At 36.3% G+C, this 25078-nt stretch overlaps 1 protein-coding gene across 1 annotated transcript in view; it reads left to right on the top strand.

Moving 5' to 3' along the window:
- IRAK4 (interleukin 1 receptor associated kinase 4) overlaps positions 1-25078 on the top strand; it is a 39095-nt gene that overhangs the window by 2891 nt on the left and 11126 nt on the right. Inside the window, exons 4-6 of the mRNA XM_044677505.1 lie at positions 5623-5783; positions 9474-9538; positions 19933-20047. Coding sequence (XP_044533440.1) covers positions 5623-5783; positions 9474-9538; positions 19933-20047 — 341 coding nt within the window. The remainder of the gene's footprint in view (positions 1-5622; positions 5784-9473; positions 9539-19932; positions 20048-25078) is intronic.

The following is a 25078-nucleotide window of genomic DNA, read 5'->3' as shown; positions in this document are numbered from 1 at the left end:
TAATTGCTTTTCTTTGTAATCTTGTGCATTTTATGCATTTAAAAATATTATTCTGATAATGCTTTTTCCTACCTGTCTCATTATTCTTTTTTGATATCTCTTGACATTTACTACTTATGTGACCTTAGGCAAGTCGATTAAACACCATGGGCTTCAATTTTCTCATCTGTAAAATAGATGATAGGGGCATTAGTGAAGATGATCTTTGAGGTCCTTTGTAGTTCTAAATCTTTGATTCCTCATGCCTTGAATACACTCCCAACTCTTCTTGTTGAAATCCCCTCTTTAAGGGGATAAATAAGATAGTAAGAAAAAAAACCTTTCTGCCTCAGAATAAGTTAAAAGTGACTAGGCTAAGGCAAACTATAGACCAGGCTACTGAAAGAACTAATAGATGTGATTGATGAACCATTGTCACAGAAACAGATTATCCAGGAGTTGGAAGGAACTTTAATTACCATCTAGTTCAACTTATACATGAAAGAAATATTTATTATAACATAAATTTTCTTTGAGCTATTTAGAAGAATGGGGGAATTTTAATATAACTAGATTTTATACAGATTTTCAAAAATTAAAAAAAAAGAGAATCTGAAAGCTATAGATAGATCAGTGATCTTGACTTGAACTTTGGCCAAACTCTAGAATATATCATCAAAGGAATGATTAGAAAACATTTGGAAAAGGAAGTAATGATCACAAAAACAGTGATCACATTGATTTTTCAAGAACAAATCATACTAAACAAGATAGAGGATTCAATATTTTTTCAAATCTTCACAATCACTCAAGCCTCTCTAAAATAGAAAATATGCACTAAAGATAGTTTCAGATGTTTTCATGGTTTAGGACACCCAGAAACCAAACAAGGAAAATACTCTATTGCCCACCATGCACCAGCACTCAGGTTGTTCATCAGGCTTCCAATAGAATTCAGCTCTATACTCTGACCACTTCTCCCTCTTCTGAGTGCCATGGAGAGAGGAAAGGGGCCGAGATACATATCTTGGTTATAATAAAGCTCAACTATCCACCTTTATATCACCCAATTCCTACTCTTCTCCCGGTGCAACAGAGATTGAAATCCCCAAATAGCAGAGATTTTCTAAGCCTGTGGTATCATCACAGCATCTCTCTGTGCCACTAGTCCAAAGATCCAAGAAACAGAAAAAATGGGACAGGACAGGTATAGGGGACTATGGAGCATTCCACTAAGTTTGAGGGAAAGAGTCCAACATCTAGCTGGGATCAGTTCTGTCTTTCAAGAAGTCACTTTGGATAGAGATCAAGGCCAGTGAGCCATGAATTGCCCAGTATGGGAGGAGTAAGAGAAACTTTGAGCTCCAACTTACAGGGAAACTGCCCTTAGAGCAGAGAAAGTCGGACAATAATCAATAAGAGAAAATGAGGGGAGAAAAAAGACTAAAATTACCCAAGATCTCAGGAGGAAGAAAACTCAGAGTCAAGCATTAGCAAATAAACCAAAATAGGATATTAACATCAAAAGGAACTGTGGCCTCTAGATCTAGTAAAAAAGTTCAGGTATCACCTAGGAATAGAAAGAGAACCTCTGTACTGAGTACAGAAATGAGTGCCATCTAGCAGCATTGTCGCCAATGATTCCATCAATTACTGAGTCAGAGTTCCAGTGCAAAGAGGAGCAGTTGCAGTTGCGAGGGAGCAACTTTGTAAGGAGCAAAGAATAAGTTCCGGAAATAGCTCTGAGCCCAAGAATATAATAGACTGTTCTAAACCATGCAAGGATCCAAAACAATTCTACAAGGCTATCCACTGCCATAGAAGGAACTTATGAAGTCTGAATGCAGTTTGAAGCAAACCATTTTCCACTTTATTTTAAGTTTGTTTTTGTTTATTTTTATGTAAGTGGCTATGTCTTCTACATGATAATCATAGAAATATGTATTCTACAATAGCACCTATATAACCTAGATAATATTACTTGCTATGTAGGGAGGGAGAAAGAGAACATGGACCACTGAATTTCAGAAAACAATGATTAAAAAGAGAGTGTGTAGCAAGAGAGAGGATCCACTACAGAGGCCTGGGATGTTCACACAAGTTTGGGGCATGATATGAATTATGAACCATAGTCATAGTGGTCTATAATTCTCTTTGTTTTTTCTCTCCCTGTTTCATAAAAGGAATTTGGTATTCAGTTTTTAAGAACAATTTCTATATGATATTTTTCTTTAAATATTTGATAGATGTCATTTGTAAAATCTTTTAAAACAGAATCTCCTTCTCTTCCCATTCCCATAACACCCCTTTGGAAGTTTCTTTGTAGCTAGGAATATCCTTTTCTGAAATTGGATTTGTCTTATATTTTATGTTTTCCTAAATTTCACATTTCTTTAAAATTTTTTTATTTTTAATTGTGATTTCATCTCGTACATTTCTATGGCATTTTTATTTAAAAAATCTGAAATTTAAAAAAAGTCCAAAGGTCTATTAATTCTGTTAGTTTTCTTAGAGTACTAGCTTTTAGTTTTACCAAAATAACAATCTTTTTGTTTTCTAATTTATTTCCTAATCTTCAAAATTTTCTCTTTTGTGTTTATTTGATTTTTCATTTTTAATGGCATAATTTATTAATCTTGTTTTTTCTTTTGTTAATGCACACCCTCAAAAATATGTTTTCTTCTAAAAGGCTATTTCCCAGCATTTTGATATTTTCTCTCAACATTATTATTCTCTTTCACACAGTTATTTTTGTAATTAATTCTTTGGCTCACTAATTATTCAGGACATCATTGTTAAATCTCCTTTTAGTTATATGTTTTTGCTTGTAATTGATTATTATTATTTTTTGTAGTCTATAAGGACATGTTTCATATATTTCTTTTTTTATTACTTTCTATCATAGCACATAGTTTGCTTTTGTAAAGGTACTATGGCAGGGGTCAGCAACCTTTTTGACCCTGAGAGCCATAAACGCCACATTTTTAAAAATGTAATTTCGTGAGAGCCGTACAGTGCTCACAGTGCCGCTCCTGTAACAGCGCCTGAAAAAAAAATTGACTTTATGGCTCCTGCAGAAAGAGCCATATCGGGGCCTCAAAAGAGCCAGATATGGCTCGAGAGCCATACGTTGCCGACCCCTGTACTATGGGATACTAAGAAATATGCATCTTTTTAATGTTTCATTAAGAAGACATAATGAAGCTTTCGTGTCTAAATTTTCTCACAGTTTTCAGTTTATTTTCCTTTTTTTCTCTTTCTGTGAGATTTGTCCCACTCTTAGTTGGGAACATTTAAATTTCTTACAATTATTATTTTCTGTATCTTTAATGAACCTTTTATTAATTTAGATGACATGCCAGTTAGTGCATGTATGTTTAGGAGAGATATTAGTTGTATCTGTGGTTCTTTTAAGCATATTTCTCTTTTTATCTCTTGACATTTAACATTTTTACTTTTGCTTGATTGGATACCATAATTGTAACATCTGCTTTTTAAACAATTTATCTGATATAAAGAATAGTCAATTTTGTTCTAACCTCTTATTTTCATTCTATATATGCCTATACATTTTAGATGTTTCTTATATATAACTTGGGTTTTGCTTTCTTATTTTTAAATATAAAATATATATAAAATAAAAAACATTTCTTATATTGGAGGTTTAATCAGTTTATATTTAAGCTATTTCATTTAAGTTTCCAACTTTATTTGCATATAGTTGAACAAAAGTTTCTAATATGTTCCTTTGTTTCTTCTTCATTGGTTGAGAATTTAACTTTTTAAAATGTTTGAAATAGTAATTTGTTTTTCTTCTTAATTAAAAAAATTAAGTTAAATGATGGCATACCTATTTTTTTATGCTGTCTCCCCCAGAGAAAAGCAGCTCCTCATTTTATTTAATAGTTAAATGATTTTTTGCTTCCAGTTTTGTTATTCTTTGCTTTGCTTTTCACAATTTCTATTGTATTTTGATTCTATTCTATTTTGGTGTTTAATTGGAGGTGTTTAATTCATTGGTCATTCTTTGCTTTGCTTTTGCCTCAAATAAACTCTAGTTTCCTTCAAATCTTAAATTCTTCTTCTTACAAGAAAGTCACCATAGTAGCTAGTGTCCTTTCCTCTGATATTGTTTTTAATATACCTAATATTTCATTTTCTGCATACATGTTTTATCCCATTAGAATGTAAACTTCTTAAGAGCAGGGAGAGTTTCAATTTTGTCTTAAGGATAATGTCTTTATTTTATCAGAGAGTTAATAAATGCGTATTTATTTTCTGATTGTTAAAGGAGTTGTTTATTTTTAGTTACCATTAACAAGAATGGTGGCTACGTGATGCTGTGGTTAAAGGGCCAGGCCTACTGTCAGGGAGATTCATTTTTGTGAATTCAAATCTGGCCTCAGATACTTCATATTTGTATGACCCTGGGCAAGTCATTTAGCCCATCTGCTTCAGTTTCCTCATCTATAAAATGAGCTGGAGAAGGAAATGGCAAACCATTCCAGTATCTTTGCCAAGAAAACCCTAAATGGGCTCATGTAAGAGGGAGATTTAAGGTATTTATAGATATATAATTAAAGTGTGGCCACCAGGAATCAACAATTCAGATTGATTCCGTAATTAAAATAGACCCAAGTCAAGATGGGGTTAAAGGTAGTTTATTTACAATTAGGAAGGTAAAAGGAAGGGAAATAGAGAGAGAGGGAGAGACTAGTCTAGGCCTGCAGAGGCCTGGACGGAGAGAGAAGGTTAAAAGGCTAAATAAATGAGGCTACAAGCCACAAGGCCCAGCAATCAGATAGGCTAGTGCCTACTTAAAGGCAGAGTTTAGATACACCAAGCTAGGCCCAAGGAAGTCAGCCTAACTTACCCTCGTGGCCATTCAGAGTAGAAGCTGCCTGAGGTCTCCGAGATCCTTCAGCACCAAGTTCAAAGTGCGAATTCCACACAGGAAGTAACTAACATACTTGAAGAGATTGTGTCTTTCTTCACTTCCTGCATCCACCTCCAATTTCAAGTGGACAAATGGCAGCCTCTGCACTGATTTGGACTGCCCAAAGGGCAGTCCCTTGTTCTTGATTTGTTAGTTATTGTCACGTGTGGGTAACTCATCTCCCCTCCCCACTAAGGGAGGTGGGGATGATATCATCTCTATGCCTAGTGTAAGTAGAGTTTGACTATGAATGGGCTAGAGCTAATTCTATTTACACACTCACGGAGAGTTGAACACAACTAATCAAGTAAAAAGCAACAAAAAATTGCAAAATTATTAATGAGTAATAAATTATCCAAATAAACCTCTAAATCACAATAAAAATCAATAGAATAAACATTAAATATATAGCAAGAACTCAAATGACAGGCTAAAGTTGAGTGACCTACAAGTCTTTGTGGTCAGACTCTATCATGCCTGTGTAAGTGAGTGTTTATGTGTGAGAGAGAGTAATGTGTGTTCTTTATTAAGCCTCTCAGAAAGACATATCTTAGAGTTTTGATAAGGAAAATAATTTGTTTTTTTTTCTTGCATAAGTCCAACATGGAGTAATTTCTATAGTGTTCATGTTTAAATTGGAACAAATAATTATTTAGAAATTGAATTTTTCTTTTAACTAATTAACTTTTTTCTTATCAACATTGTAGGTTTTCAGAGCTTTTCGTTTTATGAATTAAAAAGTGTTACAAATAATTTTGATGAGCGCCCTATGTCTGCTGGTGGAAATAAAATGGGAGAAGGAGGCTTTGGAGTTGTCTATAAAGGCTGTATCAACAGCAGAACCGTAGCAGTGAAGAAACTTACAACAGTAAGTTACTGGGAGAAATGAGGTGTTATTTTGCAGTGAGATGATTCTTTTGTTTCTTTGTTGTTGTCATCGTTGGGTTTCCTTTTAAGCCTTGGTTGGAAATAGAACACCTCATTCACATTAGTTAGTGAAATATAGGAAAGAGAGTAGATAATTCATGGGCCAGTTCCATTGCTGATTGACACTGTTATGAGGAAAGAGCATATGAGCAGGATCTGAGAGCAGAGACACGAAAGGTTTTGAAATTCTGCAGAGGGACCGGGCTATCTTCTAACAGACAGTTAAGCCTAGAGGTTGAGTCTTGTCTTGTCTCCTGGGGTGGACCTGGTGAGCTTGGCTATTCTCTCCTGTGGTTTTCTTTCTGCTCTATCTTATCATCAACCTGTTCCTGCTGATTGAGAGATGTATCAACAGAGCTGCTTGAATCATCTAAGGCATCTGTCAGTGAGAACCTTTCCCTGAGCCCTGTTTCTGCTTAGCTTCCAACCTAATCACCTTTATTCCCATCCAAGGGTGGTGTAAGGGGGAAAAAAAGGGTTTTATGGGTTCAGTATATTAAACATGGTCACCAGAGGATTGAATTATTATCAATCCTCAATTAAGAATAATCTCAAATCAAAATTGACTTTTATGGAAATTTATTTACATAAGAAGAGAGAGAGGAAGTACTGAGATAAGAATCTATCTCACTAATTAACCAGGTAGATCTTAACCCTCAGCCTAGGATTAAAGGGCCTGAGGCCGGAAGTGAATGGAACAAACTCCATTCACAGAGTCTATAAAAGGAAGCTTCTTAATAGAAGTTCAGGAAGATTCAGCCTTTAAACTCACCAGGTGGAACAGTCTCGGTCATGAACCAGCAAAGCTCCCTCAGGTCCCCTTCACCAAACCAGAAGCAACTTTACTCACTCAACTCCCTCTTTTAAAAGGGTCATATATGTGTCACTTCCAGTGCCTTCCCCTAGCCTGCGTGTCCAGTCACAATAGATGCTTTCTCATAGAAAGCGTAGGGGGCAGTCAGTTGATTCTGATTCTTTACTCACTCTAGCACACCCATGGGTTAGAATTGGAAGGTGCTCTCACCTTGGGTGATTAAATCTAAAGATGGGCAGTGTAGACTTAATCTAATTATCACAGGGGATTGGGGTTAGTGGAGTGTATTTATATTGAGATATTTATATTTATATATATTTATGTATATGTATTTATATTATATACTGGCACTTCAGGTAGAGAGGTAAAGGACAATCTCTCTGAAGGCTCCCCATGAGGGAACAACTGTAGATTTGTTGGGGAGGGTTAGTTAGATACATTAGATCAGATTATCCAAATTCCCTTCCCTACCTTCTCTTACCTTAAATAAACCAAACCATCCCTGTGTTTATTAACCCTGCTTGGACTACATTTGTTATCCTGTCACCCATATCCTGTTGGCCTTCCCAAGCCCTGTATATCTTCTGATACTGGCCCTAAGTAACCATTCCTTGAACCTACGAACATCCCATTATTACCCTGGTATATTCTAGTTACTTATTTCAGCATGGAAGCTTCAACCTGCTCTGTTGCCAATCAGAGCCATTTCACCCCTCCTTAGGCAGTCTAGTGGGCTCCCTCTTGGGAGGATTCACTCTATCCGTGCCAAACGCACCCCTGGCTTTATCTCTACAGCAACTCAAAACTCTGGCAATCCAGAGCCTCCCCCAGGAGCGAGGAGGACAGGCCCTACTGTGCTCAGTTCATGCTTAAAATCACAGTTTTGGACAATCCTCTTATTATTCTGGAGTAAAAGATTAAAGCAGGTTTTACTTTTACTCACTATTTTAGAGAAGGTAGGCCATGTGGTAGAGTGGAAAGGACGTGGGACTTGATGTTAGCTTCTAGTTTCAACATTTATAATTTCTTAGACTGCTGGTGATCACTTAACCTCTTAAGAAATTAATATCAGTGGAGGCAGCTAGCTAGGTCATTCCGGGGAGAGAGAACCAGGGCTGGAAATGGGAAGTCTTGGGAGGAAATCTGGCTTCAGATATTTCTTAGCTATGTGATTCTGGGCAAGTCACTTAACCCCAGTTGCCTAGCCCTTATTTCTCTTGGAACTGGTCCTTAGTATTGATTCTAAGACAAGGTGAGAGTTTAAAGAAATAACAGAATCCTTGCAGTATCCTCTGTTGTGAGGAATGCACTTTTGAGACCTTGAAGCACTGTGTAAATAGGAGCTGTCTCTGAGACTAAAAGGGTAAGAAACAAATAGTTATTCCGACATAAGTAGACACTCCAAAATTTGAAAAAAAATTTGAAAGGTAATTAATTGTTCCTTCTTTGCAGGACTTGATAGTTTCTTCTTTACTCATCAACTTAATGCTTTGTGGTTTCATCCACATGGATGCTTCCCTTGCCAACAAATTGCAGTTCCTTTAACAATGAATAGATCTAGGTAGCTCAGTGGATTGAGAGTCAGGCATAGAGACGGGAGGTCCTGGTTCAAATCTGGCCTCAGACTCTTCCCAGCTGTGTGACCCTGGGCAAGTCACTTGATCCCCATTGCCCACCCTTGCCACTCTTCCACCTAGGAGCCAATACACAGAACTTAAGGGTTTAAAAAAAACAATGAAATAGATGATGTTATAGACTCCCTGCTCCCCAAAACATCCTCTGTCCCCCCCAATTTAAATGGGAGAGTAGCTAAGTAGCTCCATGGAGAGAGTGCCAGGCCTGGAGTCAGGAGGACTTGGGTTCAAATGTGGTCTCAGGCATTTCCTACCTCTCTATATATAGAGCTCTAGGAAAGCCACTTAATCCCATTTTCCTACCATTGCTACTCTTCTGTCTTAGAATTGTTACTAAAACAGAAAATAAGAGTTAAAAATTATTTAAATGAATGACTTTTTAAACAACAGACAACAGTTTTATACTTAAAACCTTTCCGACTTAGTAGGATCTGGCAAAGATTAGGCTTTTTTGTCACAGTCTTCAAAGATCCAAAATCTCTACATCATGATGAGACAGTAGAGTATTATTTTTGTGGAAGATGTTACAGATTTTATGTATATGGGCAATTTAAACACTTATTTTTCTCTTTAATTATACCGTCAAAACCTAGAAAAATAGACAGAATGCATTAAGTTAGAATTTATAGTTATTTTTAGTCATGGATAAACTTAATTCACAACCTAATAATATTTATCCATAGGCCATATTATTAAAGTTAAAAGAAATATAATTCATTCTTGGGTGTAATGGAACATTCTTGACTTTATCCCTGGCTTATTAGTGACTCATTATCTTCCATTTCTCTTTTACAAAGCTATAGAACAGTAACATTTCCATGATAAACAGAGCTTTAAAAACATTCTAGATTATCCTCTCCTTATACTTCTTATGTCATATTTCATAACTGGTTCCCATAAGGCCTACTGGATCTTTTAGAAACATAAGCATCTGATTTTGTCTTTGATTTAAAACTCTTTGCTCCATAAATATGCTTTTGTGAAATTTCCTTCATTGGTATTGTGCATATTTCCCCTTATTTCTACCCAATTCCCCCAACTAAAAAACTTTGTGACCTTGGGGAAGTTATTTCATCTCTCTGGGCTTCAGATATTTCTTTACCAGACAAAGACAAAACCAGATGATCACCTAATGTTTCCTCTAATTATAGGATCTGTGATTTGGTCTTTTTTTTTTTTATAGATGACTGATATGTGTACTGAAGAACTAAAACAACAATTTGATCAAGAAATAAAAATACTGGCAAAGTAAGTATTAAAAGAACAATTTTCTAGATAAAAAATACAAGAAAAAAAGAAAAGCAAATAAGGCAGCAACAGAGTGGAAGTCAAGAAATATAGGTTCTAGATCTAGCTGTAATATAATTTGTAGCTTTGGTTACGACACATAACTTCTCTGGTTCTCAGTTTCCTTATATGTAAAATGAAAATATAAGTATTAGACTAGACCAATTTTAAGATCCTTTCCAAGTTCAAAATTCTGTGACTCTTGACTTCTGGGTTAAGATGGCTGCAGAGTAGCTGTAGAACTTTTACCCTCCCCACCACCAACCTGTATAATACCTCAAAAGAACAAAAAGGCCAAGTTCAGATGAGTGAAGGGACTCCATAATAGGGTGCAGCATCAAAGGAACATGGGATTTGGGCATTTCCATGCTATAAGGGGGTAAATTAGCTCCCACCAATCTGCGAGCTGATCAAACCCTCCTCCATCCCACCTACAGGGCAGGATTCAGAGTCAGTGCCCTAGAATTAAAGCAGTGGGGAACAACCTCTAAGTTCTTGGCAGCAGATCAAGAGCACCCTTGAGAGCAGCTAGACCTGAAACTCCAGGAGGCTGAAGAGTGCATACCTTGGGCTCAGAAAGGGGGGTGAATCTGGGGCAGCATACAGCAGAAACCTTGGGCAGACACAAAAAGTAGCCTCAGGCAAAAACCGCTATGTAGCTCCTTACACAGAGAGCTTGCCCTCTTCACCCAGACTTCTAGCAAGGCTCAAGAAAAACCAACCAACAAAAGAAGCAAGAAAAATGCACTCACTCTAGATAATTTTTACATAGAAAAAAACCAGACCACAGAACAGACAGCAGAGGAGGACAAACATGTAAACACATTCAAACCCTCCCAAAAAATGAAAATTGGTCACAAACTCTTGAAGAGTTCCAATCTGAGATCATGAGAAAGGTGGAAGAGATTTGGCAAGAAAAGTGGGAAATATTTCAAAAAGAAAAGAACTGTCTAAAAGGCATAATTTCACAATTGGAAATTGAGGTTCAGAAATCAAATGAAATGATAAGCAAATTGAAGACCAGAAATGACCAACTGGAAGCCATGAAGAACCAGATAGACTAGACTGAAAAGGAAAACCAAAAGATTATAGCCGTAAACCAGTCTTTAAAGACTAGAATTGGGCAGGTAGAAGCCAATGATCTCACAAGACAGCAAGAATTAATAAAGCAAAGTCAAAAGAATGACAAAATAGAAGGAAACATGAAATATCTCAATGAGAAGATGACAGATCAAGAAAATAGGTCTAAAAGAGACAACTTGAGAATTATTGGTCTTCTGGAAAAATCAGAGATAAATAGAAATCTAGATATCATACTACAAGAAATTATCCAAAAAAACTGCCCTGATGTCCTTGAACAAGAGGGCAAAATAGACATTGAAAGAGCCCATAGAACACCCTCTACACTAAATCCTCAAAAGACAACCCCCAGGAATGTAATAGCCAAATTCAAAAGTTTCCAAGTTAAGGAGAAAATATTACAAGAAGCCAGAAGGAGACAATTCAGATATCAAGCAACATCAATCAGGATTACGAAGGATCTGGCAGCCTCCACACTACAAGACCGCACAACTCGTAATATGCTATTCAGAAAGGCAGGAGAACTGGGTCTACAAGCAAGGATCACCTACCCATCAAAACTGACTATATACTTCCAGGGGAAAGTATGGGCATTAAAAAAAAATAGAAGATTTCCAAGTATTTGCAAAGAAAAGACCAGGACTAAATGGAAAATTTGATATCCAACCACAAAAACCAAGAGAAACATGAAAAGGTAAATAAGAGAGGGGAAAGGAAAAAAAAATTAAAGGTTCTTCTTTAAGGGCTTCAATAAGATCAAATTACTTATATTCCTATATGGAAAAATGTTATTTGTAACTCTCAAAAATTGTATTCACTATTATAGTAATTAGAAGAACTATACATAGGGAAAGGTTGGGGCACTAAGTGGTCTAAGATGATACACACACAAAAAAAAAGAAAGAAAAGGGGTCGGGGAATAGAAGATTGCATCAAGAGAAACTTAATAAGAAAAATAGGATAATCTATACCACACAAAGAGGTGTATGGGAAGGGGAGGGGAAGAATACTATTATAAGAAGGAGAGGAAGATAGTGTTAATAGGTAATAGTTAAACCTTACTCTCAGAGGAATCAGTTCTGAGGGGGAAGAGCAGCTAGATCCATTGGGGTAACAAATTCTAACTTACACTACAGGGAAAATCAGAAGGGAAAAACCAGGGTGGGGGAGTGAGGCAGGGAATATATAAAGGGAGGGGAAAAGAGGGGGGAGGGAATCTAATTGACCATAAAAAAATAATAAGAGGGGAACAAAAAGGGAGGAGGTGGAAAGGGAAGTAAAATAAGGGTGAGAATTAGGGGGACTGATTAAAATCAAACCACTGGTTGAAAAGGAAATAGCTAAAGAAGAAAAGGCAGAATTAGGAGAGGACTTCAAAATGTTGGGAAATACACAGATGACAGTCATAACTCTGAATGTGAATGGGATGAACTCTCCCATAAAACAGAAGCAAATAGCAGAGTGGATTAGAAACCAAAAGCCTACCATATATTGTCTACAAGAAACACAAATGAAGCAGATAGACACACAAAGGGTGAAGGTGAAAGGATAGAACAAAATCTATTGGACTTCAACTGAGAAAAAGAAGGCAGGAGTTGCAATCTTGATAACTGATAAAGCCAAAGTAAAAATAGATCTGATCTAAAGGGATAGGGAAGGTACTTACATCCTGATAAAAGGCAGTATAGACAATTAGGAAATATCAGTACTTAACATGTATGCACCAAATGGTATCGCATCCAGATTTCTAAAGGAGAAAATGGCAGAGCTCAAGGAGGAAATAGATAGTAAAACAATACTAGAAGGAGACATGAACCTTCCCCTATCAGATCTAGATAAATCAAACCAAAAAATAAATAAGAAAGAGGTAAGAGCGGTGAATGAAATCCTAGAAAAATTAGAGTTAATAGATATGTGGAGAAAAATAAATAGGGACAAAAAGGAATATACTTTCTTTTCAGCAGCACATGGTATATTCTCAAAGATTGACCATGTACTAGGACATAGAAATATGGCAAACAAATGCAAAAGAGCAGAAATAATAAATGTAGCCTTTTCAGATCATAATGCAATAAAATAATAATTAGTGAGGGCATATGGAAAAGTTAAAAACTAATTGGAAATTGAATAGTATGATTCTCCAAAATCAGTTAATTAAAGAACAAATCATAGAAACAATAATTTCATTGAAGAGAATGACAATGATGAGACATTCTAACAAAACCTGTGGGATACAGCCAAAGTAGTACTTAGTGGGAAATTTATATCCTTGAGGGCATATATTAACAGATTACGTAGGGCAGAGGTCAATGAATTGGGCATGCAAATCAAAAAACTAGAAAGTGAACAAATTAAAAATCCCCAGATGAAAACTAAATTAGAGATTATAAAAATTAAAGGAGAAATTAATAAAATTGAAAGTAAAAGAACTATTGAATTAATAAATGAGACCAGAAGCTGGTACTTTGAAAAAACAAATAAAATTGGCAAAGTCAATCTAAAAAAAAGGAAAGAAGAAAGCCAAATTAACAGTATCAAAGATGAAAAGGGAGACCTCACCTCTAATGAAGAGGAAATTAAGGCAATCATTAAAAACTATTTTGCCCAATTATATGGCAATAAATATAGCAATCTAGGTGATATGGATAAATATTTACAAAAATATAAATTGCCTAGATCAGTGATGGGTAAACTTTTTAAAGTAGGGGCCAAAGAAAGGAAATCCTCATCTGTCAGTCTGTTTCTAAGGCAACTCTTTAGAAGTTTCATTGTATTGTATCCTACTCATTGTATTCATCAGATTAGGAATAATGTCACCTGGCTGGATAGAACATTTCAAGGGGCTGTATCAGGCCTGCAGGCCCTAGTTTGCCCATCACTGGCCTAGATTAACAGCAAAAGAAATAGAATACTAAAATAATCCTATATCAGAAAAAGAAATGGAACAAACCATCAAAGAACTACCTAAGAAAAAATCTCCAGGACCAGATGGATTCACAAGTGAATTCTATTAAACATTCAAAGAGCAACTAATTCCATATTATACAAATTATTTGACATAATAAGCAAAGAAGGAGTTCCTTTTATTACACAAATATAGTACTGATCCCAAAGCCAGGTAGTTCAAAAAAAAAAGAGAAAGAAAACTATAAACCAATCTCCTTAATGAACATAGATGCAAAAATCTTAAATAGAGTACTAGCAAAATGACTCCAGCAAGTGATCATGAGGGTTATTCATTATGATCAGGTGGGATTTATACTCAGAATGCAAGGATTGTTCAATATTAGGAAAACCATCCACATAATTGTCTATATCAACAAGCTAATGAACAAAAATCACATGATTATCTCAATAGATGCTGAAAAAGCCTTTGACAAAATACAACACCCTAGAAAGTATAGAAATAAAAGGACCTTTCCTAAAAATAATAAACAGTATACATCTTAAGCCATCAACAAGCATCATAAGCAATGGGGACAAATTAGAAGCCTTCCCCATAAGATCAGGAGTGAAACAAGGATGCTCAGTATCACCTCTGTTATTTAACATTGTACTAGAAACACTAGCAATTGCAATTAGAGAAGAAAAAGAAATTGAAGGTATTAAAATAGCAATGAGGAGACCAAGCTATCAGTCTTAGCAGTTGATATGATGGTGTACTAAAAAAGTCCTAGAGAATTAACTAAAATACTAGTAGAAATAATCAACAACTTTAGTAAAGTTGCAGGATACAAAACAAATGCACACAAATCATCAGCATTTCTACATATTTCCAATTCATCTCAGCAGCAAGAGTTAGAAAGAGAAACACCATTCAAAGTCACCCTAGACAATATAAAATACTTAGGAATCTATCTACCAAAATAAACACAGGAATTATATGAACACAACTACGAACCACTTTCCAAACAATTAAAACTAGATCTAAGCAATTGAAAAAACATTGATTGCTCATGAGTAGGATGAGCTAACATAATAAAAATGACCATTCTGCCCAAATTAATTTACTTATTTAATGCTATACCTATCAAACTACCAAGAAATTTTTTTACTGATTTAGAGAAAACTATAATAAATTTCATTTGAAAGAACAAAAGATCAAGAATATCAAGGGAAATAATGATAAAAAATATGAAGGAAGGTGGCCTAGCAGAACCAGATCTTAAACTGTACTATAAAGCAGTGGTCATCAAAACAATATGTTACTCTCTAAGAGACAGAAGGGAGGATCAGTGGAATAGACTTGGGGTAAGTGAAGTCACCAAGACAGTCTATGATAAACCCAAAGAGCCCAGCTTTTGGTACAAAAATCCACTATTTGACAAAAACTGCTGGGAAATTTGGAAAACAATATGGGAGAGATTAGGTTTAGATCAACATCTCATACCCTACACCAAGATAAATTCAGAATAGGTGAATGACTTGAATATAAAGAAGGAAACTATAAATAAATTAGGTGAACACAAAGTAGTATACTTGTCAGATCTTTGGGAAAGGAAAGATTTTAAAACCAAGCAAGATTTAGAAAAAATTACAAAATGTAAAATAAATAATTTTGATTACATTAAATTAAAAAGGTTTTGTATAAACAAAACTAATGCAACCAAAATTAGAAGGGAATCAACAAATTGGGAAAAAATATGACAAAAAACTCTGACAAAGGACTAATAACTCAAATTTATAAGGAGCTAAATCAATTGTACAAAAAATCAAGCCATTCCCCAATTGATAAATGGGCAAGGGATATGAATAGGCAATTTTCAGATAAAGAAATTAAACTAGTGTTCTAAAACTCTTATGATTAGAGAAATGCAAATCAAAACAACCTTGAGGTACCACTTCACACGTAGCAGATTAGCTAACATGATAGGAAAGGAAAGTGGTGAATATTGGAGGGGATGTGGCAAAATTGGAATATTAATGTATTGCTGGTGGAGTTGGAATTGATCTAGCCATTCTGGATGGGAATTTGGAAGGCTTTAAAAGACTTTCTGCCTTTTGATCCAGCCATAGCACTGCTTGGTTTATACCCCAAAGAGATAATAAGGAAAAAGACTTGTACAAAAATATTTATAGCTGTGCTCTTTGTGGTGGCAAAAAATTGGAAAATGAGGGAATGTCCTTCGATTGGGCAGTGGCTGAACAAATTGTAGTATCAGCTAGTGATGGAATACTATTGTGTTCAAAGGAATAAAAAACTGGAGGAATTCCATGTGAACTGGAATGACCTCCAGGAATCGATGCAGAGCAAAATAAGTAGATCCAGGAGGACATTGTACACAGAGACTTCTACACTGTGGTACAATCAAACATAACAGACTTCTCTACTAGCAGCAATGCAAGGATGCAGAGCAAGGCTGAGGGAGTTATGAGAAGGAAAACTAACCACATTCAGAGGAAGAACTGTGGGAGTAGAAACACAGAGGAAAAACAACTGCTTGAACACATGGCCTGATGGGGATATTACTGGGGATGTAGACGCTAAACGATAACTCTAGTCTAACTATCAATAATATGGAATTAGGTCTTGATCAGTGATACATGTAAAACCAAATGGAATTGTGCGTCAGCTATGGGGGCTGAGGGGGTTTGGGGGAGAGGGAAAAAATATGAAACATGTAACTATGGGAAAACATTCAAAATCAAAAATTTAAATTATTTTTAAAAGTCTGTGACTCTCATATCAATATAAATATTGAGAGGTAAATATATAGACATTTATTATTAAAATAATATCATTGAAAAATTGTATGGAATTTGAATTCTTACCATTTTTAGCTATTTTAAGAAACAACAGGCCCTCAGAATTTTCAAGAATAGGTGCTAAGGGTGTCTATAATTAAGGAGATCCCCAAAGTTCCATATTAAAGTTGTAGAGCTTTGGGAATACATTTTGGCATTTACTAGCTATGACCCTGGCAAGCCATCTAATCCTGCTATGCCTCAGTTTTCTCATCTGTAAGGTGGGAATAATAATAAAACCTATGTCACAAGATTGTTATGAGGATCAAATAAAATCATATGTATTATGCTGTATAAACCTTAAAGAGCTATATAAATGCTAGTTATTATTATTGTTAATTTTTTCTAATGTTGTGTCTACCGCTTCTAGAAGCTCTCAGTTTCCAGGATGTTAGAGAACAATTGTGATGTTTTCATTATCCTTGATGACAAAATAAAATAGTTTAGGGTTTTTCTAAATGTTTTACTTTTTTTTCTTGTTCTCATAGACTTCTTACCATTTTTATCATTATGAAGACTTAATTTCTTTATTTTTTAGACTGATTTTATTCCTATCTGCTTTATTCCTGTTATTGCCACAATAGTCTATCATCATCCTACGCTAGATTCTACCAATGAGTTTATATGTTAAGCCAGTGTTGCCTTTAATAATAATATCAACCATCTCACTACATTTGGGAAGTAAAATGTTATTTATTAAGGTGCTTTATATGTTCTTTTATTTCTTTGTTATGGCAACTAATTTATGTTTGTTTAACTTGATGGATGAAATTATTTTAGTTGGTATAATTGTTATTTCTGTTGTCCTTTGTTAATTTTCCAGAAGGGCATCTAGTTGGTACAGTGGATAGAACATTGGACATGGAGACAGAGAGATTTGGTTCAAATATGGCCTCAGACACTTGCTAGCTATGTGATCCTGGACAAGTCATTTAACCCAATTTCCTCATCTGTAAAATGAGCAAAAGAAGGAAATGGCAAACCGCTCCAGTTTCTGTGCCAAGAAAACCCCAAATAGGGTCACAAAGAGCTGGGCATGACTAAACAAAAAAAATTTTTTTTTTATAACTTGTTTAAGTCAGGGTCAGATCTGTTAAAATATATGCCACATCTTTTTCTCATTGCTTTTTTTTATACATTATAAATTTTTATCTTATCTCTGCTAAATTGATGGTCTGACTACACAGACAGTTGCCTCAGGATTACTCATATCAATGATAAATCTTTTCCTGTGTGCTAAAATATAGTCAGTTACATTCTTTGTTCTGTTATTTGGTGTTTACCATGTCTAACACCATTTTTTTTGGTGTTTAAGCAAAGTATACAAAATATAAATTTGTAAGGCTTCTGTATACACTATTACATTTTTTTTTTTTGAGACTGAGTCTCCCTGTCTTGCTCCTATTGGAAGTTCATGGACTACTCATGCACCTGATCCCACTTCTGATTGGTATGAGTTTTGACTTCTGTTTCCAACTTGGGCCAGTTCCCTCCTTTTTAATCAACTTAGTGGCCCCTCTACTACTAGGGGCTCATAATATTGATGCTGGATTTGGTGTAGACACCCTATCAGCTTAGCCCAGTATAGCTCAGCACTCTTAAACTCAAAAGATCTACTAGTTTACCAATCCCTGGTAGCAAGAATTACAGGCATAATTCCACCATGCCTAGCATAATCTTTAAGTCTTTGGCTTCTCTCATTTCTTTCATCTGAACCATACTTTCCCATTTATTTCTTCCATCCTTACTTTTACTCATCTTTGAAGTCAAGTATTATGAGTGTATAGTGATTTGTTTGGGAAATGTTAGCAAGTTTTAAATAGAACTCTCTACCATCCTTAGCAATGAATAATATTTCATCAGCTACAATTATTTTTATGATAGTTCATGTAAAAATTAACTAAAACTATGAACCAGAGGATATTGTAAAAGAAATAGTTCATTTTATTTTTTCTCTTTAAATATATTTATTTAATTAATTTAGAATATTTTCCCATGGTTACATGATTCATGTTCTTTCCCACCTCATCTCCTTCCCCCCACTCCCGTAGCCAATGAGCAATTCCACTGGGTTTTACATGAAGAAATATAGTTTTGTTACTGACAAGTGTGTATATAATGAAAAATAGTTCTTACTTAATAGCAAAAGTATTTGTATGTAAAGGACCTGGATTCTATTACTTAAGTACTATGTGACCTTAAGTAAGTCACTTGATTTATTTGGACCTGTTTACTCGCTTGTAAAACTATAAAGGATTGTACTAAAATATTTTCAAGGTCTCTTTCACTTCAAGTTCTATGACCTTTTATCAACTCAAATCTAAACCAAAAAAGTTTATTCATTCATACTTTTGTCTAGAAAAAGATGTTAGAATACTCATTTTAATTAATAAAAATTTACTTGTAAATAATATTTTGAATATTGGTACTTCTCAAATGTTTGAGGATGCCTAAAATGTTGGTGATCAAAGGTTTTAAATAATTCCACAATATTGCTTATACTCATTATGAAGAAAAAATCCAGGCAAAGATAACCTTCACAATCTTATCTAAATGATCATAATTTCCAAGTTAATGGAAGCTGAGAAACTTCTGTTCCATAAAGCAAAACAGAATCATATTATTTCTATTATTCAATCATTGACTACTGAAAAAATAAAAGAATCATCAAATGTAAATAATTGTGAGGTTTAATATGTTTTACTGATGTTTGGTACTAAGATTATAATAAATTATTTTTTAAAAAGGAGCTGGGTATATGGGCACATGTCTCTCTAATCCTAGCTATTCTAGGCTGGGGCTAATGGAACTCTTGAGCCTGAGCATTCTGACCTGTAGCAGATTAAGACAACTGGGTCACCAAACTGAGTCTGACATCAATATTATGGCCCACTGAGTTGGGGTTGGAGAATATGTTACCAGATCATCCAAAGAAGGGCAAACCAACCTTATTTGTAAACAGACCACATCAAAAAGCTTCTCTTACAATCAGCAAGTGTAATTGGGCCCATGAGTCACCTTTGCATTTTCTATTTGGGTAGTAGTGGGGATCTTGTCCTTGGGAAAAAAAAGGGAGAAGAAAAAAGGGAAGAAAATGATAACTGCTGTGAAAAAGAGAAAGTAAAGAGTTAAAATTCTTCTTCAGCTATCTATTTTATTGTTGTTGTTTACTCATTCAGTCATGCCTGATTCTCTGTGACCCCATGAACAAAGTCTAGGAGATTCTCATGGCAAAGATAATGGAATGCTTTGCCATTTCCCTCTTGTTTGTTCCCAATTTACAGATGAGGAACAGAGGCAAATAGGGATTAAGTGACATACACAGGATTACACAGCTAGCAACTGTCTGAAGCCAGTTTTGAACTCAGATTTTCTTGGCTCCAGGAAGCTCTATCCATTGCACCCCCGAGCTATCCCCCATCTGTTTTATAACTAACCTTAAAAAATTTCTAGCTTTAAGCTGAACTAAAAATAAAACTATTTAATATTTCAAACACTTACTTCTTTAAAAAAACATTTATTTGCCACAGGTGTCAACATGAAAACTTAGTACAACTGCTTGGTTTCTCAAGTGATAGTGATGACTTCTGTTTGGTGTATGTCTATATGCCCAATGGTTCATTGCTTGACAGACTATCTTGTCTGGTAAGTTTCTTTGTGAATTATTTTGCTTAAAAAAATAGTGTGGCATTTAAATTGTCTGAAATGTGCTTATTTTATGCTTTGCTTTAATCTTCAAATCAACCTTCTACTCGATTTCCCCTCCATCCTCTTCTACTTCCAATGAATCTGGGATCTCCATATACCTGAACCCTCCACCATAATAGAAAACACAACCTGTTCACACCTAATCATCCTATGCCATTTCTACCCAAGTCTGACAGTCCCTGCACCAAAGAAATCTTTCATTCTCTGGAGGACTCACTCAAGACTTTTAATATTTATTATATCATTTAATTTTAATTTATTACATATAATGATTTATATAATGACTTTATATGTAAATTTAAAAATAAAACAATAATCAAATTAATTAATACAATTATTGAATTATTTAATATTTAATATAGCGCCTTCATTGTTCATTTCTATCTCTAGCTCTGTTACTTGTGCGGCTTCCCTTCTTTATTGATGACGCATCTTAGAGGAGGTGTCCCAGCATCAGAGCCCCTCAGGGTTGGCACCGGGTGCTTCCCCAGCAAGGCTGACACAGAAGGGGAGAGTATCTGAGGCCGTAGCCGTGTGTCTTACTCACATGGATCCCTCTCTGCTAGTCACCTCTAGAGGCATCTCTTCTTTGCCGGGAATCTGTCTGTCTTTGTCCGAGAAGGTGCCCCGGAGCGGATGCGGGAGCCACTCTATTTATTCTTACTGGTCTTTGCCTCGAGCTCATGACATCCTTTAGCAAAGCGGCAAACAAGCACTTGTTAGTTAGGATGTGTCAGGTACAGGGCCAGGAGCTAGAGACGGAAATAGAACGAATGAAACCATTTCTAAGCCTAAGGAGCATTCCTTCTAATGAGAGGCCACGGCCCCATCCGACTATATACCTGGAAGAGTTAAATCTACGGGGAAGTCTGAGAGGGAGAGCTCCAGCCACTGAGGGATCAGGAAAAGCTGGAGGCAAGAGATGGGCCCCAGCTGTTTCCTGAAGGGCTGCAGGCATTCTGTAAGACTGGGGGGCAGAGGGAGCGGATGGGCGAGAGCGGGGGCACCAGCAGCAAGGACAGAGAAAGGGCCGGTCTTGATGGAAAGGAAGGAGAGGGAACAAATGTTAACAGGGTTTTTTCCTTATGAGTTTGGCCAAGAAAAGGAAAAGAAATGTACTGATCACGTAAGGGAATGATCTCTGGTGAAGATTTTTAAAAACTCAACTGATTTTTTTGTTGCATCAGAATTCTAAGGAATCTCCCTCCCTCATTGCCTACTAGAGAAAGCATCTTTTGACACTATATAAAATTAATATAACATACCATACTATAACATAACATAATGTGATATGATAAATATGATATAATATAAATCATATTTCTAAAAACCATGTAAAATGATGTCATGATGTTTCTATTTAATCAGTTTTTTCCTTTGGAGGTGGACATGTACAGTTATTCCTCAAGCAATATTTCTGTCTTTACTTGAGTTTGCCTCTTCAAAATCCATTTTGAAGCAGTGTATGTGTGTGTGTGTGTTTGGGTGGTTGGTTGGAGTTTGGTTTGGGTGAACTCAAAGCATTCCTTACTCTGCCATCTTAGCTAAAACAGGTTAATTAAACACACACACACACACACACACACACACACACACACACACAAAGACCTGCATCAGTTATGAAGAGTGAAAGCAGCCCCAAAAGAATGTTATATCAGCAACAGAGGGAATGGATTCTAGGTATAATGGATGCACAGTGTAAAGACACAAAGATATTTAATTGTAGTACCAATAGGAAGAATAGAGAGGTGGCCATTTTTGATGGAAAGAAAGTAGAAGCAACAAATATTAACAGGATTTGGTTTTTTTTTTCTATGAGTTTAGCCAAGAAAAGGAAAAGAAATGTAGGCCTTCTATCTATAAATGCTCTTTTCATTCTTTTTTTTAAACCCTTACCTTCCATAATCAATACTGTGTATTGGTTCCAAGGCAGAAGATCATTAAGGGTTGGGCAATGGGGGTGAAGTGACTTGCCCAGAGTCACACAGCTAGGAAGTATCTGAGGCCAAATTTGAACCTAGGACCTCCCATCTCTGGACCTGGATCTCAATACACTGAGCCACCCAGGTGTCCCAATATGCTCTTCTCAACTACCCAAGAAATGATATAATTCTTAAGGGTTACAGATATTTTCCTATATAAAAAATAAGCAGTTTCTCCGGGTTAAGATGGCGGCAGAGTAAGAAGCAGCTCTTTACCTCTCCTGACCGAAACACACAAAACTCCTCAAGGGGACATAAAAACAAGTCCAGACGAACGGAGGAACCCCACAACAGGGCACAGCGTGGAAGGTATGTGGAATCGAGACATTTCCAGGCTAAAAAGGGCTCTCACTCAATCTCGGGCTGAGCAACCGCCCCACCCCCACCCCCTCCACACTCACCTATAGCTCCGAACCCAGCTAAAAAGAAATAGAGCAAGTTTGGGGCACCCATCGAGTCATCGGCAGCTCCGGGACCTGTTCCTGAGAGCAGCAAGACTTAGGACCCCATTAAGTCAAGAACGCACGCGAAATCTGAGCGCGCGGGAGCAGAGAGTGGACGCTGGGAGCAGAGGCGTGGGTGCTGGCTGAGCAGAGGCGTGCGTGGATGGAGGCAGACACAGCCAGGAACTAAAGCCTAAGTGGGGAACCAGCGCAGACGGGTATACGACTGTGGAAGTAGCTCCCTGAGACTTGTAAAGGAACCTCCTGCAGAGGATCAAGCAAGGGAATCCACCAGGGGGCTTGACCTTGGAAAAAACTAGAACTCAGACCTCAGGAGCCAATAGATCTCAGACAGACACTGAGCGCGAGGATAAACCTGAGAAGCTGCTGGGCTAATGATGGCTAATCAGTCACAGGAAATTCAGAAGAGAAAGAATAATAACAAAAAAAAGAAGTCTTTAACACTCGACAGCTTTTACACAGAGAAAATCCAGACAACTGAGCAAACAGAGGAGGAGAACAAACAACCATCCAGACCCTCCCCAAATAAGGAAAACTCCTCACAAGCTATGGAAGAGTTCAAAACTGAGATTTTGAGGAAAATGGAAGAGATCTGGCAAGAAAATAACAGTTTAAAAGGTAGAATCTTGCAACTGGAAAGCGAGGCTCAGAAACCAAATGAACTGATAAGCAAATTGAACACAAGAAACGACCAGATTGAAAAGGAATACCAGAAGATTATGGCCGAAAACCAAAAGATTATGGCCGATAACCAGAAGATTATGTCCGAAAACCAAAAGATTATAGCCGAAAATCAATCCCTAAAGGCTAGAATTGAGCAAGTAGAAACTAATGATCTCTCAAGACAACAAGAACAAATAAAACAAAGCCAAAAGACTGAAAAAATAGAAGGAAACATGAAATATCTCAATGAGAGAGTGACAGACCAAGAAAACCGGTCTAGAAGAGACAATTTGAGAATAATTGGCCTTCCAGAAAAACCAGAAATTAATAAAAACCTGGACTCTATACTAACAGAAATAATTCAGCAAAATTGCCCTGAAGTCCTACAACAAGAGGGCAATATAGACATTGAAAGGATTCATAGAACACCTGCGGCATTCGATCAAGAAAGGAAAACACCAAGAAATATCATTGCAAAATTCAAGAGTTTCCAAGCAAAAGAAAAAATCTTACAAGAAGCCAGAAAGAAACAATTCAAATATCAAGGAGCAACAATCAGGATCACACAGGATCTGTCAGCCTCAACACTAAAAGACCGCAAGGCGTGGAATACAATATTCAGAAAGGCAAGAGAGCTGGGCCTGCAACCACGGATCAACTACCCATCAAAATTGACTATATATTTCCAAGGGAAAGTATGGGCATTCAACAAAATTGAAGAATTCCAGGTATTTGCACAGAAAAGACCGGGGCTAAATGGAAAGTTTGATATCCAACCACAAAAATCGAGAGAAACCTGAAAAGGTAAATAAGATACAGAGGGGAAAGAAAGAAAACTTATAATTTTTAAATTTGCCTTTTTAAGGGCCTCAGTGAGATCTAATTATCTGTATTCCTTTGTAGAGAAATATTATGTATAATTCTCTGTAGTGAACTCTATTCACTATTATAATATTCACTATTATATTAATCAGAAGAATAATTAACAGGGTGAGGGTGGAACACTAAATAATCTAAGATGGCATGGGGGATGGGAAAGAGGGGGAGAATAGCATGGGACACCAAGAGAAACTTGAGCGAATAAGAAAATAGAATATTCTATTACACACAAAGAGGGCATGGGAGAGAGAGGGGACAAATACTATTATAAGAAGGAGAGGAAGAGAGCATAAAGAGGTAATAATCAAACCTTACTCTCAGTGTAATCAACCCAGAGAGGGAAGAGTAGCTATACTATCCATTGGGAAATAAAACTCTTATCTTACCCTTCTGAGAAAGTTAGAAGGGATAAACCAAGGGGAGCAGGGGAGTGGGGAGAACAAAAAAAGGGAGGGGAGAAGGGGGAGGGAATTCATGGCTTTGACTATTTTAAACTAAAAAGTTTTTGTACAAACAAAAACAATATAGTCAAAATCAGAAGGGAAACAACAAATTGGGAAAAAATCTTTATAACGAAAAGCTCTGACAGGGGTCTAATCACTCAAATATACAAGGAGTTAAAGCAATTGTATAAAACATCAAGCCATTCCCCAATTGATAAATGGGCAAGAGACATGAATAGGCAATTTTCAGGTAAAGAAATCAAAAGTATCAATAAGCACATGAGAAAGTGTTCCAAATCTCTAATAATTAGAGAAATGCAAATCAAAACAACTCTGAGGTATCACCTCACACCTAGCAGATTGGCTAAAATGAAAGAAGGGGAGAGTAATGAATGCTGGAGGGGATGTGGCAAAATTGGGACATTAATGCATTGCTGGTGGAGCTGTGAACTGATCCAGCCATTCTGGCTGGCAATTTGGAATCATGCTCAAGGGGCTATAAAAGAATGCCTGCCCTTTGATCCAGCCATACCATTG

This window comes from Gracilinanus agilis, chromosome 5 (genome assembly GCF_016433145.1).
Source record: "Gracilinanus agilis isolate LMUSP501 chromosome 5, AgileGrace, whole genome shotgun sequence".
Taxonomy (NCBI): domain Eukaryota; kingdom Metazoa; phylum Chordata; class Mammalia; order Didelphimorphia; family Didelphidae; genus Gracilinanus; species Gracilinanus agilis.
This window is presented reverse-complemented; position numbering and strand designations above follow the sequence as displayed.